General features: G+C 37.2%; 1 protein-coding gene across 7 annotated transcripts in view; it reads right to left on the reverse strand.

Annotated features, from left to right (window-relative positions):
• Window positions 1-20,361, reverse strand: part of LOC117409269 (tyrosine-protein phosphatase non-receptor type 13) — an 89,628-nt gene that overhangs the window by 6,500 nt on the left and 62,767 nt on the right. For 2 of the 7 annotated variants that reach the window (XM_059018773.1, XM_059018764.1), the window contains 22 exons: window positions 20,173-20,280; window positions 19,629-19,760; window positions 18,603-19,051; window positions 17,417-17,560; window positions 16,470-16,563; window positions 16,253-16,338; window positions 15,773-15,935; window positions 14,495-14,709; window positions 13,549-13,647; window positions 12,888-13,288; window positions 12,225-12,423; window positions 11,279-11,437; window positions 10,531-10,705; window positions 10,115-10,325; window positions 9,428-9,519; window positions 8,071-8,105; window positions 7,503-7,658; window positions 6,166-6,322; window positions 5,200-5,325; window positions 4,881-4,984; window positions 3,888-3,946; window positions 2,459-2,568 (listed from right to left, as the gene is read on the reverse strand). In XM_059018773.1, the coding sequence (XP_058874756.1) occupies window positions 2,459-2,568; window positions 3,888-3,946; window positions 4,881-4,984; window positions 5,200-5,325; window positions 6,166-6,322; window positions 7,503-7,658; window positions 8,071-8,105; window positions 9,428-9,519; window positions 10,115-10,325; window positions 10,531-10,705; window positions 11,279-11,437; window positions 12,225-12,423; window positions 12,888-13,288; window positions 13,549-13,647; window positions 14,495-14,709; window positions 15,773-15,935; window positions 16,253-16,338; window positions 16,470-16,563; window positions 17,417-17,560; window positions 18,603-19,051; window positions 19,629-19,760; window positions 20,173-20,280 (3,474 nt within the window). The remainder of the gene's footprint in view (window positions 1-2,458; window positions 2,569-3,887; window positions 3,947-4,880; window positions 4,985-5,199; window positions 5,326-6,165; window positions 6,323-7,502; window positions 7,659-8,070; window positions 8,106-9,427; window positions 9,520-10,114; window positions 10,326-10,530; window positions 10,706-11,278; window positions 11,438-12,224; window positions 12,424-12,887; window positions 13,289-13,548; window positions 13,648-14,494; window positions 14,710-15,772; window positions 15,936-16,252; window positions 16,339-16,469; window positions 16,564-17,416; window positions 17,561-18,602; window positions 19,052-19,628; window positions 19,761-20,172; window positions 20,281-20,361) is intronic. The other 5 variants (XM_059018790.1, XM_059018779.1, XM_059018768.1 and 2 more) reach the window with 5 other exon arrangements.

Raw genomic sequence — 20,361 nt, forward strand, 5'->3', positions numbered from 1 at the left:
CAGGTTTTGTACAGTCTCTCATACTCAGACAGCCGCATGCAGCCGATTGGACGAGCAGTGGAAATAGCCTGTTTTGTTGCAGAGGGCAGCCATAGCCAGGAGCAACAGGCAGTGGAAACAAGGCATTCATTAAACCCTGTTTTGAAAGGCAGTCCATAACTACAGGCTTCATAACTAAAGGCCCTTTCACCCTTGTTGACTCTCAACGTTTCCAGTGTGCTGGAACATATGAGTTAGATATTTGCAGGAGCAAGTGACAGCAAAATAAGCCAAAAGCATAAACATTAAAATGTACTGGGACCCAGAGCAATATAAAATCAGAATACTTGTGATAGGTTCGCTTTTCATAGTTTATTCTAGCAGCCCTGTTTTGCACAATCATTATAAGGAGACATTTAAAGAATAAAAAACATTTCAGAGTTACAATTGTTCCCTATTAATTAAAGGGCTCAAAAAACATGCAGTATATATTTTTTTGACAATTCAGAAAGCATGTTGAGAATATGGGATGAGCATTCATTTTTTTATACCTTATCAGAGAGCAGGTGTGGAAAAAGTATTCAAACGTGTTACTTGAGTAAAAGTGCTGTTACTTGGAAAAAAATGTTATTAAGTAAAAGTCAAAGTATCCTTCTAGAAAACTACTTGAGTAAAAGTACAAAAGTATCATATCTTAAGAGTACTCAAGTATCAGAAGTATAAAGTAGCTCTTAAATTCTACCCACGGAAATCCACCTGAAAAAAAAAAAAAAAAAAAAACAACTGTCCTGCAGACCTCCAGTATGTATTCCCTTCTGATATTATTTACCTTCTCCTGCTTGATGGAAGAAAATCTCGATTCTTATTGTACACACACTCTGAACACAGTCTGTCAATGTCTACTTCCTAGCTGTCCTTACTGTATCGATTTAAATTTACAATAGCAAATAGTTTTTTTTTTTGTTTGTTTTTAAAACTCAAATCAAAAATAGTGTTAATAGCAACTACTCTATGGTTTTATTCACACGTTGTAAAACAAATGGTTATCGATAATAAACACTTCACAAAACAGGGTACGAACAGCTGCATGTAAGTAGAATATTTTAATTAAATCTGGTACTGTATCAAATTGTTATTTACACCGCAACTGGAAGTGGCCTAAAGGGTCCACCGCTGGTATTAAACCAGAGAGCCTGAACAGACTACAGATGTTTTTTTGAGAAAACCACATTACTCATGGAATACTGAGGTAAAAACAAACTAGTTATTTATGAAATCAGGATAAAACTATTAGAAAAACGTAATTTTTGAATTTTGTTTAACGTATCCATATTCTAATAGCATCTGAGCCCTCAGGAGCCTTCTCGTCTTCGGCGCAGGCATGTAACTGCACGAAGCAGGCATTACCACACGATTAAGCCCGCTCCTCCAGGCTCAAATGCTTAATTTAAATCTCAAATCAGGAATTTAAAATTTTAGTCACAACCTTTATCCATAAATAAAACACAATTCATGAAACAATTCTAGGATCAAAATGTTAAAAATATGAAATCCTGTTTTGAAACTGCTTGTTGATTACTATTACTCTTCTAAACTACTAAAGCATCCTCTGCAGCTAAACGTTGTGTTTGTTGATTGGTTGTTTTAAAAATCAAAACAGACTCTGGTTGGGCATCAACATTCTATGTCATCATCAAAGCAAGCAGACGCGCATGCGGCTCTGCTTTACCCAATCAGAATCCTGGCCAGCGCAAGAGTCAGTGTGCTGAAAGAACGAGCAACGAGATGCTTCTGGGAAATGCAGTGGAGTAAAAAATACATTTTCTATACAAACGTACTTGAGTAACAGTACAAGTATCCCAAAAATAAAGTACTTAATAAAGTACAGATCCCGAAAACAAATACTTAAGTAGTGCAACAAAGTATTTCTACTTTGTTAATTTTCCACCCCTGTCGGAGTTTCAAAATCCCCAAAAAGTTAATAGATGATGCCATGTATGTGACTTTGTATACTTCAACAAACTAATGTAACTCATTCATATTTAGCTTTAGAGCATTTAAATCTCAACTTCAACCACATAATGAAATAATTCCACTAGTTAGGTTTTCTGGTACCGAGTCTGACGTACACGTGCTAGAGAGCAGCCACAGTGACAGCTGTTATTTCATGGTGAAACCGCTACACTGGCTCTCAGGCTTGTGCAAGTCGTGCGATGAGACATTTTCTACTGGAGTTCATCTCCTGGCTATAACCAGTATTTAATACATTATTTGCTTCTTCAATAACTTTAAGGTTTCAGGTTCTCAAAAAAAAGGTGATTAATGACCAGTACCTTAGTTTCAACAGTTCTTTTATCCTGGTTAAACAAAGGTACTGGTAGATAACAAACTACAAATGATTTAAGAGAAATTGCTAAAAAAAAAAAAAAAAAAGTATCTGTTTAGCCTATGACAAATGGTTTACTATTACTTAACCTACCTTCGGTTGGGTCCTGCTTCAGAGACTCTATGGGAAGCTCATCGCTCCCCCAGGTGATTTCATCCTCATCTGGGTTCCCCATGGGCGCCTGTTCAGGAGGCTTGTCAGAACTGAAAGAGTTGAAAATGAATTAAGCACCTCACTATCTTTACTCAAGTATGCAAAATTCATCCCAATGCCTTGCTGTTCCTGGAAAAACTTTGCATGAGATTTCAATCCCATATCTGTAACAAAAACCCCTCTAAGTTTTCGTTACTGCAGAGATGCTTACCAGTAAAAATGTAACCCGCTGTCACTTGGCAGTATTTATCAAGATCTCTTTCTTACCTATGCAGTCAATCGAGTACTATGGGTTATGAATAAGCCTGTGACAGAGAGCAAACGAATCAGAGTCTACAATCTCCCTCCCGACCTGTGAGGGCACGGTACAATAGGAACAGTCTGCCCCGGACTGGATGGTTTGACAGTTCATTCCTGGGTCAGTTGGAAGTTGGCCATCCAGGAAGGGGGCGGAGCCACAATATCATAAGTCATTGGCCTAATGCGGTAGGCAAGGTGTCAGTCATGGATTGGAGGATACACGATTGCACTCGCTACTGAAGGGGGCGGGACTGGAGGTATATCAGGGGGTGTGGCCAAGCAATCTGTTCCTTTTTTAAGGTTACGGAAAAGACCTGTAAAGGATGTACTGCAATTTAAACAGTGAGTGTTTTTTGTGTTGTTTTTGTCTGTCTATCAATAATTGTATTTGTCATTGTTAGATGACTAAACTATCCGGTAGCTGTCACTAATCAGCCAGCATCAACCCAGGATGACACTGCACTACTGTTTCACTGTTGCTGTATTATTCACCACTTACGCAAGGAGCTCACTGCTGGGATTTGTGACCGTGTCAATGTGTATAGTGTGTGTTATTATTTCGGGACTGAACCCCGTGGTTTTACTGACTTTACACATCACGGTGTATAGGCAGTATTATTATTTAAAAGCAAATAATAAAGCTTTGTTTTATACCATTGAACTGTTGTTGGATTGTTGTTACTGATCACTGCATCACCTCTATACCTGAGCACGGCAAACCACTTTGCCACAAAGCCATATGATGCAAAGTAGAGGGTATCTGTTCCAGCTACATCCAAGAATTGTGGGTATGTATGTATTTAAACTAATTTGAAACAGATATGTTAACAAAAGTAGTGGGTGTTTCTTATCATTATATATTTCCTTTGCATACCAAATTCAGTTTTCTTTAATATAAATACACTTTACCACACCCTTTTCTTCTGTACATGTGACAGATTGCTGACTTAGTGTTTTAAAAACTCGTGGACAGTCCCACATTTGTTAATTAAGAGCTCAATTTAAATAACCCCCAATGACACATCTGCAATCCTGTTCAGTCTATACATGGTTTTTGCCTGCGAGTTACCTGTCTGGGGCTGGGACCTCAACAACATCTTCTTTTCTACAGCCATTCCTTCTTGTTGTCTTAAAATAAATAAATAAATAAATAAATAAATGTTATGGCCAAAAGTTTTGCATCACCTAGAAATGTAGGATTGAGACATATTAATAATAATAATAATAATAATAATAATAATAATAATAATAATAATAATAATAATAATAATAATAATAATAATATTATTATTATTATTATTATTATTATTATTATTATTATTATTATTAATAATAATAATAATAATAATAAACTATATGAACATCATTTAGATCTTTTATTTAACCACTTGGATCAGAAAATATCCATGAAAGAGTTTGAGGTACCGGTCAAGCAGACTTTTACAAATGATTCAGCTTGACCTTCTTTTGGTGTATTCTTTCTTGAATTTACATTTAAACATCAAATAAACTACAAAATGATATTGCAGAAGTTTACCTGAAGCCATAATAGTAGTACAGTATTTCTTACTAGATTTCAAAATGTAAGTTTGGTCTGTTTTTTATTAAGTACATGGAGAACTACAGAGGTATGGAATTCAATATGTTAATTTAACATTATTTAGCAGGTTTCATTTGACTTTATGAAGCAAAATTTGTTAATTCTACATGGTGATGCAAAACTTCTCGCCATAGCTATATGTTTTTCTTTAGTGTTATCATTGGTTGGCTCTGTAAAAACAGTATTGATTACATACCAGAGTGACTTTAGCATCCATGAGCCAGTACCCTCTGTATTATTTAGTATAGAAAAAACAATCTAACTAGGAAGATCGTCAAGGGTCTGCATTTCAACCCCCCTGGTACACACTGGGGGAGCTAATCCGTATAGTACTGTTTTTCAAAAGCTACTGGGAATCAGTACCAGCAGGACTGTGGGTGTCCAGAGTCCCCCTTTAGCAATGGTTTATCATTGTGTACAAAAAGCAAGTCAGCAAACGAGTGAACAATCAACCCGCATTACCTCAGGAGAATCCTCTGGCAAAGACGAACCATCGCAGTCCGTGTCCTCAGATTGAAGAGCCTCCTCTTCACTCTTAATCACCTCAAGCAGCTGGGAAGCATAGTCTGCAAGGACAGGCGGAACTTTATTGTCGTCACTGTTTTGGTTGGGTTTGCGTTAAAATAAGAAATGTATCACCTTGCTATAAGGCAGCCCTGCTGATCGGTTGATAAAGCAGTCTGGTCTGGTCTGGTCTGGTCTGCACCCCCCCCCCCCTTGTGGCTCCTTGAATGACGCAAACAAGTCTTTTGCCCACATTTCATTCTGTTCTCCCACATACTTGCAGTGAAAACATCTGGGGAGGTGTTCTCTGTGTTCTGTGCCTGATGTTTCTGAGCCCCATGCTGGACGTCTTTCAGTAAGAACTGCACTACATTACCATCACGGTCAATATCAAGGTCAGCATCTGAAATAGAGCAAAACAAAACACGTTGGTCCAAGTTGACGCGTGTGCGACTGAAACCTGCTTTTGACACCTGAAATAAATTGAAAATGGTTTCAGTAAATGTTATACAGGAAATGACAAATCTTACCATCACAAAAATAACAAAAAAATAGGGAGCAGACTTTATTTTGTTATATAGACATTTACTGTAATTTTTATTTTAAGTGTTTAGGTTGTTTAACACATGAGCATCAATTTAAAAAGAGCAAACAGCTTGTTTTAAGTTGACAATTCATTGCATTAAGGAATAATATCCCGTCAAAATACCAGCATCTTGCACATTATTCTTGTGGTTTTATTTTCAACAATGAAAAACGCTGGTGGAACGTCAGTTCAATACATGCAAACCTAAAACAACAGGCAGGAAGACAAAGTATTCCAAATAAAGTTTCTCTTCTGGATCCTCTTTCTCCACTTCAACCATGTCATTTTTCATGTGATTAAGGCAAGTTTCAACTTTACAGCTGACTTCTGAAAATCTACTCATCTATTGTGACTTCATAACAACTACAAAAGACTAAGTCGGCAATTACTACTGGGAAGAAAATGCGTTTTTTTTTTGTTTTTTTTTTTACATTCGATTCAAAGCCTTTAGCAAATATAATAAACATACTCTACAGGCGAGGAAATGTTTTTAAAACTGAGGATCTGGGGCACAATCATGTTCCCAACATCTCTGAGAATTTTAGTGCAGAAAAATAAGAAATACTTAAATCAAAACCAAATGTACTCACTTAAACTAGAAGTCTTAAAAATCAGTCAGCAGTCTTAACACTTGCTGCGCATCCCCAAGACTCTTACCTGGATTGCAATTGTATTTGACAGCGTTCATCAGTAGATATGGATTCTCACTCTGGGGAGGAGCTCTGGACACTGACAGCTGCACAAGCCCTTTAGCTTTGCGGATCGTTGTTACAGCCTTAGTGTGGGAGACCCCAATCATTGATTCACCATTCACCTGTTGGCATACAAAACAGTGTACTGTACAGGGATGGAAGCAAGACTCCTAATGCACAGCAGTTTCACCCATTCTAGGTCTTGAATCAAACTGCTATGCAATGGGAGTCTTATTTCCATCCCGACTGTAATACAAAGTCATGTTATTACAATTGCAAAAATCAAGGGCACAGTTTCCTTTAAAAGGGTATTCTTTACTGATGTTTTTCATCGCCGTTTAAAAAAAAATTAAAGTGTTATTTTATTAATTGTCTAAATAAAACAAAGCATGCATTGAGTACCGGTTATACTACCCTTAATTGTAAACACTATTATTTATTTATTTATACACAGAGAGAGAGAGTACTGTGTGAAACTGACGGGTTTCATTTGTTTTTGTGGTGTTGCTAGAAGTGTATTTTGAGAAGTGAAAGTATGTTTAGCATGTAGGTTGTTCTTCAGATTAGATGTAGCCTATGTTTGTGATACTGAAACTCAATTTGATAGTAGATAAGTCAGAATGTTTTTTTTAAATTTTTTTTTTAAAATAAACTTCCCATTCACAAGTTCTTCACTTTTAGTACTTTGCACCACAATGCAGTTATATGACTAACTTTCTCGTTGCATGCGCTCCAGTATATTAAAATAGTGACGTAGGGAATGAATTATGGTATGCTTAGAGGGCCAAGACAGAGGAGTGTGATTAACGCACGTTAAAAAAAATATTCTCCAAAGAAATAATGCATTAAAATCTCAGAAGTTAACTGCGATTAATTGACAACCCTAAAATAAAATAATAAAATGTAGTCAAAACTACAGTATATCACTAATGAAACATCTTGCATCTCTCATAAGTACAGTATGTTTTGCTGAATGTAGCTGCAAGTTCAAATCTAAAGGTTATACAAGACATGGCTACTCAGAATCCACTTTACTTCACATTTTAGTTTTAGTTTAAGCATACCATAGGTGTATTGGTTCAATGAAAAAATGCCAAGCATCTACTTTCCTGATCCCTGTGAGGAAATTCCTTCAGACAAGATTGTAGGTAGGTTTCATATTACCAAAATAAAGGCACCCAAAAGCAGTTTGCGAAAGGGACTTTAAAACGCTTGATAAAGCACACTTCATAAATTTTAAAAACGCAAATTGCTACCAGGTTTTACATGGAAGAAATTACAAGAAATGGGCCGTTAAGTTACCTGTAGCAATCTGTCTCCAACTTGTAAGTCTCCTGTCGTGTCAGCTACACCTCCTGGAGTGATCGACTTTACAAAAAAACCCTTTTCTCCGCCCACCACAGAAAACCCTAGCCCTCCCGTGGCTGGTTTATTGAGTTCAAGGTGAATAATACCGCCCTTAAATGGAGAGAACAGCAGGAAGAGCGTTAGCAACCACTGCCAATCCACAGCAAGGAGTCATCACTCACACTTAGTTTTATCAATAAAAGTTCCACAATGCATCTTGAACAGACTTGTGGTCAGAAGGCTAATTGGTGGATACCTTCACTTATCCACTGGTTAGCTTATTATCTGAAGTACAGATATTTCAGGAAAATTCTGTTTTAAATTGAGGTCTCAAGGTGTATACATATTCACTAGAATTACGTGTTCTTATTTTTAGAACCCACAGTGTATTGCCCACTGGAAACCATCCAAACTTACAAAGAATTTGTGTCAGACATACAGTACACTACAAAAGTACATTTAGCGTTTTAATGGTGTTATAGCTGTACTTACCTCGTTTTAATGGTGTTATAGCTGTACTTACCTCAGACTCGCTGCTGTCCTCTCCATGAGGATATCCTGAGAAGAGGAAACAAACCACAGTGTTCAGTCTCACTGTATGTGAAATGTATTGCTTGTTCTCGAAGGCTGAGGACCCACCCATTATAGCCCACATTTCATTCATACTCTACATGCTTGACTTGATATATGTGGTTCCTGGTATACTTGCAGCCAAACCTACAGGGCAACAAACCTAAGCATTTGGATAACATCCAATACTGTATAGTGCAGAAGAATAATTAAATGTTAAAAAAAACTAAAAGAAAGGGGAATCTGGATGTGATATTCTGACGTTGTTTCTATAGGGTGTTTGCTACCAATTCTAGCATTAGAGACATGTTACTGTTTTTGAGGTAATGCTTCAAATTAACAAATTCTTGATTCAATAAAATAGATTTTCAAAACTTCTGTTTTGGGGACTTTTGAAAGACATAAAATCAGTTCACCTGCCTATACTTTTGGAGGTTTGAAAGGGCAAATATTGAATGGGTTACTTAGTGCCTCCCTTGCAAAACCATATATGTAGGCCGACATATATATACACATGACTTGAAGCTCCAATAGCCAAAGGTACATCCTTGTATTATTATTATTATTATTATTATTATTATTATTATTATTATTATTATTATTTATTTCTTAGCAGACAACCTTATCCAGGGCGAATTACAATTGTTACAAGATATCACATTATTTTTACATATAAATTACATTATTTTTTACACATTATTTTTACATACAATTACCCATTTATACAGCTGGGTTTTTACTGGAGCAATCTAGGTAAAGTACCTTGCTCAAGGGTACAGCAGCAGTGTCCCCCACCTGGGATTGAACCCACTCCTGTCAAGAGTCCTGAGCCCTAACCACTACTCCACACTGCTGTACACTGAGATTACTACTGCCAGGTATTTCAAAAGGAAGCAATGACATATACAAATTATATACAAAAGAAACAATGCAGCAAAATAAACAGCAACTGTATACTTTTTTTTCTTTTAAATAAATAAGAATACTTAAATCACTAATAAACAAAATTGTGTCCCTTCATTAACCTATTAAAGTACCAAATAAAATGTTCTTTGAAAAAATCAAAAACACAAGCTGTATTTATGTCATTTGATACATTGCACTGAGACTTTTGCGGTTAACAAAATTAAAGCAAATTATCATAACAATACAGTTAGAGAGAAAATAAAAAAAACATGTTAATGCCAGTTAAAATGCTGCAAAAAATGAATCAGAAGTTCTTATTTTCATACAATATCCCAGACCTAACCAGAGAACAATACCCTGTGTGCAGCTTTTATTGCAACGGGAACCAACTTCCCAACACTTACCATTCACATTAGTGGAGCCATTTATTTTTGGACTAAGATTATTGTTCAAAGACAAAGACTTTTCTGCAGCTGGGATCACTGGCTGCCCATCTCTGAAAAAACAAAAAGATATTAAAATTAATCAAACATTTTTTTTGTGTCTCATTTGTCACATCAAAGTTACTGATTAATTAACTCTATAAAGGCAGGCCAGGGTTTTTTTCCCTGCTGTTAAACTTAAATGAAGGGCAGTTATAATAATAATAATAATAATAATAATAATAATAATAATAATAATAATAATAATAATTATTTCTTAGCAGACGCCCTTATCCAGGGCGACGTACAGTCTGGCTTGTAAAGTGCATTGAACATTTAGATTGATTAAAACTTGACAATAACATCATTTGAGGCAAGTATATGCATTACTTTTGAAATACAGCACATCGCGTCCCTGAGGATTACTGCATTTAGTTATTTTTAGAATCTTTGTCAAAATACATAAAAAAAAAATGTGTGAACATTTGCTCTAAATTATTATGGGTAAATAATTCATTTATTTGAATGCACACAGGCCATTTTCAGACAAAACAGATCTGAATAAAGCTTACACTGCATATGTTATATACAAGGCTTATCACTACACTTGTATCACTTGTTTCCCCAAATTTAACAGCCCTAGACTATGCATTTACTTGAGCGTGTTACCTTGAGGCTTTCAGGATAACGGTGGGAAGTGGTAATTCCAGCAGCCTCTCTGACTCGTGGAGAGACAGCTCTCGAGTAGAAACACCATTAATGTAGTGAATGAGGTCGAGTTGTCTCAGGCTTCCTTCCATTGAAGTAAATGAACCCGGCACAATATCTGCAACATAGATAACCTGATATGGACTGTCGCTGCCTCCCCCCAGCATCAACCCTACAGAATGAGATGAAGAGAAAATGAGTACTCTACATGACAATCGTAGTTAAATAATATTATCAGTAAATAGATACACATAGAATGTAACATAAGGATGGAAATACAATCTTTACTTTCACAATATAGCATTTGTAAGTAAATGACAGTTTATGAAACTTAACAACTAATAAATTTAATATTGACTAATAACAAAAAACATTACCGAGCTCTTCTCCTCCTTGGCACTGCAGTGTAATATCTGGTAGCATATGGAGCTCTATTGGAGGCTTTGGGATTTCCAGGACACGCCCCAAGACTAAATCAACTACTTTCGACGTAGTTCGGAGAAAATTCACAGCTTCGGTATGACTCATGTTGGTGACATCGGTGTTATTAACCTTAAAAAAAAAAAAAGGAGGTCTGTAACACACATCATATCAAAAGGTATATTCAAATATTGGACAGCTGTATAATCACAGATTGAAATGCTATATTATATAAATGTCACCATGACTAGTCACAGAGTGCTGCATTTTCCATGCATGTGGTTAAACTCAACAATTTTCAAGATCTTTGTGCTCACACTTTCATTCCCTTCTGTAAACAGAACTGTTACCAAGATAATGCTTGCAAGACGACAATATCATTAGTTAAACGATAAACTCAACATTATAATGCATTTATAACCATATAGTGTCCTTTAAATATTTGTTTGGCCTTACTCCCCATGTTCTTATATTCTGTATGTTTATCATTCACAGATTATTAAATCTTTATTTTTATTAGTGCATATCCTTTAAAATGTTCCACACTTTGCAAAACATGGAACATCTTCATATATCCGGTATGGTACTGTAGCTAGGTTCAAATACCAGGATTTACATACAGTATGTTAACATTTGTCACAATCATGAGGCAAACCTGGTGAAACACACCAAACCTTTCCACTTGGAGGCTGCTGACAGACCTACCGTTATCAGCCTGTCTCCTGGCCTGAGCCTCCCATCACTCTTTGCGGGGTCCTGTATGATGTCATGAATATAGCAGCTGATATCATCACTTCCTTTCGTCACGGTGAAGCCCAGGCTGCCCTTTTCCGATTTAATTAACGACACATGAAGCTCAACTTCCTGTGGAAAGATAGGCAGTTAATTAAATGATATATTTGTTTTATTTTTGTTGGTGGGGATGGAAGATACACTGCAGAGCAGAGGGAAGTTTACTCTTCTAGATTCAGAATTTTCCCAGCAGGAAGTTGGAGTTCAGGAATTTGAAAAATAACCACTTACTAATCTACTAATATAATCACATTTTTGAAAATACTTACTTAAAATTACAAAAAGCAAAACAATGGACAAATATTCATAACCGATTCGTGGCCTATTAATATGTGACTACATCCATAACACCAACTACTGTTCTCAAGCATGAATACACAATTCAATCTTAAAAGCAGAAGAGAAAAGCATACCCAATGCTAAGCAGTTTCACTTGTTTTTCCCTGGTTGTAATGACTGTCTAACCTTATGGGACAGTACCTAGAACTATAATGAGTAAGCTTGAAACTTCTTCAAACCTCAAGAGAATTGCTGCAAATAATTTAAACAGAGACTGCAGTTATAAAACGCTGCATGCTGAGCCCTCAATATCCACTCATTAATAAGACGGTCACTAAATCACCCCTCGGGGGGAATACCAGAAGGGTTATTAAAGAGTTAGAAGATGGCGATAGTTGGGTCCATCGCCGTTTAGATCATTAAAACAGACCCCAGAGCTTGACATTAACTCTGGATTGACCAAAGACAAATATCTTTAAAAACATGAGCACCACAGTAAATGTAAGATTAAATTATTTTCCTACTGTTAAGAATTACACAGGAATAGCTTTGGTGCTCTAGCTGTAGATGCAATTCTTACAGGTTCAAATTCCCCAATCTCTTCCACGTTGTTGAAGTACTGGTGCTGAAGGGGTGATGTCACTTCCCCTTTGTGCTGATGTGGCAGTGATGCTGGGCTCTGGGAGCCTGAACTGGAGCTGATGTAGTGGTCATCGAGAGGGGTGGGAGAGGGAACCTCAGGCTCTGGTTGATCTGGAGGTACTGGGGATGGGGGGTTGCTGTGTGACACAGCGAGACAATTGACAATGAAATGATGCCAATAACATTTCCCACTCAACAGCTGTAAATAAAACATTAGAGCTAGGAGTATCAGGACACAGTGTATCGCCAACCTACATCCACAGTATTCTGATGCTCACAATAACCTATGTATATGACCTTACTGAGTTTTCACATTTTGATAAGCAGTTATTATCGGGAATAGGTCTGCCCAGTACCAAGTAACAACAAAATAGCATCTATTTGCAAGTCTCTTGCATTTTTGCAGCAACTTTTGTACAAACTAATGACGGCATACATCCATGATAGCGGTTTAGAAGTAAAAGGGTTGTGATTTTAACCTCTGATTAAAAGAAATATGGAAATCACACTGCTCCAAATAACTTTACTTGAAAGCAACTATGTTCTCGGAAACAAAAAACGGCATGCTGTTTTACAGAAAGAAGAGTGGAGGAATTCCAACCTGTGGTTAAACTCTGGCTTGCTGGGCGACTGCTGTGGGGAGTAGTAAACCGTGCGCATTGTGTCTTCCAGGGTGCATGGGGTTTCATATCGAGAGCTTGGGAAGGCCAGGGCATTGCCTGGGGTCTGGTAGATGCTGGGATCCCAGGCTTCACTGCTCTTCTCTTGGGGTGGGCTGAAGGCCTTGCCCACTTCGTCATTGTCTGTACTGTCACTGTAACTGTCTCGCCTGGAGGGAGACTTCAGCTGGAGCCTCTGGAACTCCCCATTATCAACTTCATCTTCCTCCTCCTCTTCCTCCTCACCCGAGCTGTCACTGAGGTCTGCCTGTGGTAGGACATTCCTGCTGAGGCTTGAGTCGGACTTGCCTTGAGGATCTTTTCTGGGGGAGGCTAGAGGAGTCTGTAATAATGATAATGGTGGTGATATTATTATTATTATTATTATTAAAGTTCCAGTTAAAAAACTGGGAGCATTTCACTTCCCAAAGAATCTAATGCATGTGCCTAGTTCTTTTAATTTCTAAAATGTATTATTATTATTCTTATTTTATTTATCTAGTTCAGTTATTTGATGAATATGGCCCTCAGATTATGCAGTGCAATAACTACAACTAAACATACATGAAACGTACAATCTGGTGTGTTTGCTGTTATTCTTACCAATAATGAAGGGTCAATGTTTGGTAGGATTCCGGGTTTAGGTCTGCACAGAAGTAGAGTAACCTCCTGGCAAGTCCCCCTGAGAGCTGATATGACTTCCTACAAAAAATGTATATCATATAGAAATGTAAAAACATCAAAAGGAAACTAAGGGGAATGTCGTATCAGATCGAATGGTTAGTAAACATGAAGCAAAATGGATGTGTGAAAAATCTCTGTAGCAATGATAAATCCATAGGTTAAAAAATGTGACACCTCAATATGGGAGCCATATTAGGTTAATATTTCTAGTACAAGCTAAATCAAACTTGAGTAAGCAAAAACATAGAATACAGATGTGTACGAAGTATGAATCCAGTATTTCGCAATAAGTTAGGTCTTAATCATCTGGAAAGCAAAAAGTCACATGACCCCAATATGGTAGCCATGTTAAGTCACAGGTCAATGTGAAGAGTTTTGAAGAGATTTTGTCTGAGGAGATTCCAGAACACTGAAAATATGCAGTAACAAGTTGTAATGATTTAAGATAGATTAGCTGCTGTAGTGGAGGAGGCAACTTCATTCAAGCTCTCTTAAATTCCAACAGGAGTTCAGGACAATTGAGAAGGGTGGTATTTGACCTAATCCTTGACTCTCAAATCTTAAATTAACTTTGTCTGTATATGTGTGGATATTTTGTCAATGCTGTTGAAGATCTGTCTTTGGAATGAGGTTTTAGCCAAACAAACCTTGAATTTAAGTGTCTAAACCTAATAAGCATCTAGGCTTATGTGATGTTTCACACCCTACAATTCTATGATTCATGCTACTGTAAAAGGCTGAGAATTCTTCGCAGTTTGAAAATATTTTTAATACGACAAATGAGACAACCTGCAGCCTGCAAGGTTTCTGTGTGTAAAGTGGCTTTCAGAAAGCAGTTTGAACATGGTTTTCAGAGTTCACTTACGTGCTGTGATAAGCCCTTCAAGGCTGTGTTGTTGACACGCAGGATGACGTCACCCACTTCAATCCGGCCACTCTCTGCAGCTGGTTGCCCTGGAAACAGCTTCTTCACCCTCACCACGCTAGGGTTTACTGGCTCCTGCGGTAGGTTCTCCTCTCTACAAAAACTGAACCCCAAACCTGAGGTGTTTTTCAACAGCTTTACCTCAAACACATTATCTGTGGAAGGGAAACAAATTCAAAATCATAAAATGTCATTAATAAGGTGGAAACCTAGGTGAAAAGTAATTAATCTATTCCCTTTTAAAATTCAATTGTATTTTGGTTTCAGCAGCTAATACTTTACACACAATCATATCACCTGTCCTGTTTCTTGCGAAAGGTGGCAGGCACAAACTTTTATATTTTTATTAAAAAAAAACAAAAAAAAAACACTTAAACAAAAACTGTGTGTGTATATAGAAATAAAATTACCTATGCAACTACTTTGAGAAAGGCAAAAACACAGGATAACAATATGTTTTATGGCTGTCAAAAAGGTAAACACTGAAGACATTGAGAAAGACTTGGTTGAAGCATTTTTATTAGAATTTACGAAGGTTCTTCTAGTATTTCAAATATACACTATGTATCAGTGTATGTATCTACTATTAGTTAGAACATCTAAAACAGGCCAAAAAAGTCAAAGGTTTCCTCAGTACCATCCTGTTTTACCTGTGTGACAACAACATCCATTACTTACTGTACTTTGTGAGAAATGAAGTGTGAAGGACAGACAGAAATCATCATTTTAGTACACTGCACTTACCACAGAAAATCAGCATGCCAGAGGCGTAAATGACAGCTATGGTGTATGTGACATTTCTAGACTTCTACTCTACTGAAGTATTAGCTTCTGCTGTGTCAGCTGTTTGTTACTAATGAATCTATCCACGAACTGTCAGGTACAGCAAACCCACTGTTAAGCTGTGTCACAACAACTCTCTAGACAAGCCAAACAGCATTCTTATTGAATACCCAGTGTTGATAACATACTAACCTGCAAAAGTAACACAATTACAAGAAAAATCTTTTGTTAAAAAAAATAGTACAATACAGATATTGCTTTTAAGTTACAACATCTACATTTATACATATACAAAAAATACTTGTCTTTTAATATCATTATGTCATTTTTTTTTTTAATTACCTGTGTGGAATTACACAGTGGTGACATCACAGGTCTGACTGACCTAGAACACGGAGGTGTTTCTTTCACAATCATACACCGACATGTACTCACCCTCAGTAACAAAGCTGTAATCTTTGGCCATTGTAACGGTTTCCTTTTTCACCCCTGGTTCAGCCTGCCCATCCGTCTTGCAAGGAGGGGTGCACTGTGGGGTCACCGGAGCATGTACGCTGGTTGCAGGAAGCTGGCCTTTTTCCAACAGTAAGCGAACCACCTGAAACAAACGTTACATGTGGTGAGTGCACTGGTTTACAAACAACACAGCCGACATTTAGGACCGAGGCACAAATTAATAATGTTACATTTACAGTGTTTTGTTAAGCGGGCTATTTAAATAATGTAGTGCATAATAATGATAATAATAATAATAATAATCATAACACAAATACAGAGTTATTCTATGGCTACTTATGACAGCATTTGTGGTGGAGTGCGAACACCAGACCTATGGAAATTACAATTACATAGCAAATGTCTTCATTTCTTAGAAGTATTTTTCGATCAACAATTAGATAATAACTTCCCTCTCACCTGGCCTGTTTCTCTCAAAGTCTCCACTGCTTGCTTGTGAGTTGCACCATCCAGACGTTTTCCATCAACTGATAGCACTCTGTCGCCTGACAATAGTAAAGCACGTCCGAATGTTAGGCAAAGTTAACATATACGAAGGCAGCAATAGCACTACTGGTTAACAGTTGCTGCTTTTGGCAAATCCACACACCTCTATTTGTACAACTACTGTACATACCCTTCTTAATTCTCGCATCAAGTTCAGCTGCTCCTTTAGGAATTATAGCCTTCACATAAATCCCACCGTGTCTTACGGTCGTATTCACCCCACCCTAAAAGGGAAAACAGGAGTGATACTTACCACTTAAATTAAGACCATAGACCTAATTCTACTACAGTGCAAGCTTTTATATTAAGTGAAAATTTGCCACCATCACCCCTTATCAATTTGCTCAATCCAAACGCAAGAAGCAATAGTAAAGGTGCGCTGGCACATTGCGATTCTGCTCAGTCTTGAATATGAAAAGGTGCAGCGCCTAAGGCTTTAAAATCCAATTCCATTCACTTTGTGAGCTTCAATACCCTTTCCATGCCTCTTCATTATTCTCTTTGGAGAGTTTCTGAATGTACAACACTATCAAGTATGCCTTGTTTCTATTTAACTACCTACAGGCATTCAGGTTTCTAATGAGCTGGTTCCAAATATTAGAAGACGTGGACCAGGAACCAAAATAAATGTGATTGAAGACGTGGAAAAAATTCCAGTAACTTCACAGTAAGGGGTACTGAAGAGATATATATACAAGACATTTTAAATTTTGAACTTAAAATGTATGCTTTTGACATGTAAAACTGCAAAAACTATAGGCATGCATACACTTTAAAGAAAACAAAATATGATTAAATGACAGCCCAATCTATTATACGAGGCAAATGAAAAGCATGCAGATTTCACTTGTGAAATGTAACTCAGCATGCAGTCTAAAAAAAAAAAAAAAAAGTTTTACTATTATTATTCAATGTGCTTCGACCTGAAGAAATTTCTGTTGATTTATATTGTTAGCACGCAAAGTGAAAATCGTTATTGAGCAAGCAAAGCTTAGAAGTTCTTTACATGCAGCACAGCTGGAGACAAACACACAGACGATGTTACAAGAACAGAGAAGAAAGAGGAACTCTGAAAACCTTGCCGAACAGTACCGTGACACTTATGCCCAGGCTGTTGTCCTTTTTGGACAATTCTACTTCAAATAGATCTCCTGGTTTAAGATCATGAACAGGGTGGGCATTGCCACTTATTTTTCCTATGGTGCTGGCTGGAGAGATCTCCTGTAAACAGACAACAGTGAATAGTGTTTGAAAACAATCTTGTAACAAGACAGTTTTATATTAACAACATACTGAAAGATAAATAAAAGATAAGTTTTGGGTAGTGTCCCAAAATACTTGTAAAAACTATTTTAATAATGAATTTTTAAGAACGAGTACAATACCGCTATTGAATTTATAGGACTGTCCACTGCCAACTGTAGGCAGTGAAACATTTTGGAATGCAGACTAATCTCATTTGCAATGGTGATCCAGTTTTAAAATGGGATTCTACTAATTAGTCTAGAGGCTGAGAAAGGGTCTTGTCAAACCACATTTGGAAGAAAATGGAAGTGGTAACAATTAAATGTGGTTCAATTATTTATTCAATTAATTTTAATGAATTCTTTACATTATTTTGCAGAGAGTGAGACCTAGAATTTAGACACACACATGGAAAATGCTTTTACGTCTCAACATACACATTTCACATTCAAAGAAAATATAAACCACAATAATCTGATCTTATGGCAAAAACACTATAATATCTTCTTTTTGGTTGCGTGGGGATTTCTGCCCATGTCTGGGTAATAGACTCCTGTTACGTAGAGTTTTGTTATTTACTATGTGCTTAACCGGCTCAATTACAGCAGTTGCCTACTGGTCCTTGGTGACTGGTATAGTTGCGGTGCCTGTACCCAAGTATATCACACTAAAGAGTTTCTCTACAGAACTGCTAATTATTCGAAACTCTGGAGGGCTATTCTAAAGCACTTGCTGTGGATGTAGGTCATGGAGCTCTACTGTTTCATGATACTGTAACTAATGTTGTATTTACAGCAGTGGTGGGGATGTATGTTACTGACACACTTGTTACTCATAGTAAACCTTGAAATTATTATACAATGGGGGTTTTACAATGGCATCTGTTAACAACCTTTTCTTTCTATATGAAAAATCTGATACATATTTTACCTGTTAAAAATAAGTCCAGTTAAATCACTACAAAAACGTGTGAACATCACTGGAGGAGAATAGACTTTGTCAGACCTGCACATTTTACCTTTAACACTGGCTGCTCCTGACTACTTGAGTATGTGTCCTCATCCATGTCCGAGTCCCCTCTATCTGAATAATCTAGATCTTTGCTGCTTTCAGGACTTCTTACTTTTCTGCTTTTGCTTCCACTTGGTAGCAACATTTCTGCTGGAACTGTTCTTTCAGAATGGTAAGGCGGAGGTGGTGGCATAGATCCATCAGCAACCTGGTTCCTATTGAAACCACTGCTATGGCTTTGGGAAAGGCTTGCACTTTCAGTTCTAGAATCCTGTGAGCTTACGCTGCCTTTCCTCCTGCTCAAAGACACAGCAGAAGATGCACCAGATGTAGCTCTTTGGTGGCCCTGGAGCCTGGTGTGTTCTTCCGATGAAGATTCCTCTTCGTGTTCCTGTCTTTTGCCAGGTGACCTTGCGTGACCCCTGGTCTTATGATGTGATGTGGCTGAAGAAGGTTCTTAAGAGACAATTAAGATACATATTAGTTTGAATGTGTTTATACAGGATAGGCCTTTTAACAGCAAGTAGTTATTTACAATGTGGTCCTTTCTCAGAATCTAGTGTACACAAATCAGATAGGATCTCACTTTTACCCTGCACAGTAAGAAACTGTCCATCCCATGATGTTTAAATAGCAGTCTCAATTTAAAACTAAGAAAAACATGAACTTAGCATGGGAGGTGATACTACCTGCTGAGGTAATTAAGTCACATTTAAAGCAATCTTCTCTATATTTTCAAACCCCGAAATAATGTTCTTGAATACTGACCTGAGGGATCACTCACAACTAGGCATAATTCCAATTATTTTAATAATAATAATAATAATAATAATGCTCATTACTGCAGGGTGTTTCTATAGCTTGATACTAATTAATGAGAAGCAATTAATCTCACGAAAGCAAGTGATGCAAATGCAGCTTCAACGTTTGCCTTTTTTTGTAAGTCAACTCATTTATATTCCCCATTCAGACACTTCTGCAGTTCTGTAGGGCTGCACACAATTAGAACTCACTGACTTGTTAAATATTTTACCTTGATAAAGCCTCTCCTTTGGTTGAGAGACAACCAGTGTGACATCATCTGGGGCATTCTGCAGCATCTCCACGGCTGCTTCATGGGCAACACCCTCCAGGCTCACATTATTTACTGACAGCAAGCGGTCTCCTGCAGAAACCACAAACATACTGTATGTACAATACAAATGTACATTACGTCAGAGAGGTAATGCAAGTATTGCTGGGTGAGTCTTGCAATACTGTAACCATTAAATAGTCATGAATTCTGAGGCTAAACTAAGGGCACCTTGTCAGGTACACAAGTAATGTTATTTGTCACAATCAAGCCTGCTTTAGTGTTTTAATTAAACTGTTTGAACAAATACTGGTAATGGGAACTTTATTTTGTATTTATTTACGAATATAGAAATAAGGGAATTGAATGTTTTTTTTTTTATTAAAATTAACTGGCCACAAATTGACCAGTGTATTTTATATTCCATCACAATTGAATGCAACATTTCCAAATAAATAGGACATCTGAAAAATGTCCCTGAGCATGAACTCCTAAAGGAGGGTACCTGGTTTCAAGTGTCCATCCAGGTCAGCCGGGCCACTCGGGGTAATTGAACTGATGAGAGTGCCCAGGTCCATTCTGCCAGTGTTCTCTCCACCAACTATCTGAAACCCTGGGACAGTGATGCAAATACAGCACTGTAATGACTATGAATGTATTATTCACCCTAGACTCCACCTCAGGGAAGCAGAGG

This window comes from Acipenser ruthenus, chromosome 1 (genome assembly GCF_902713425.1).
Source record: "Acipenser ruthenus chromosome 1, fAciRut3.2 maternal haplotype, whole genome shotgun sequence".
Taxonomy (NCBI): Eukaryota; Metazoa; Chordata; class Actinopteri; order Acipenseriformes; family Acipenseridae; genus Acipenser; species Acipenser ruthenus.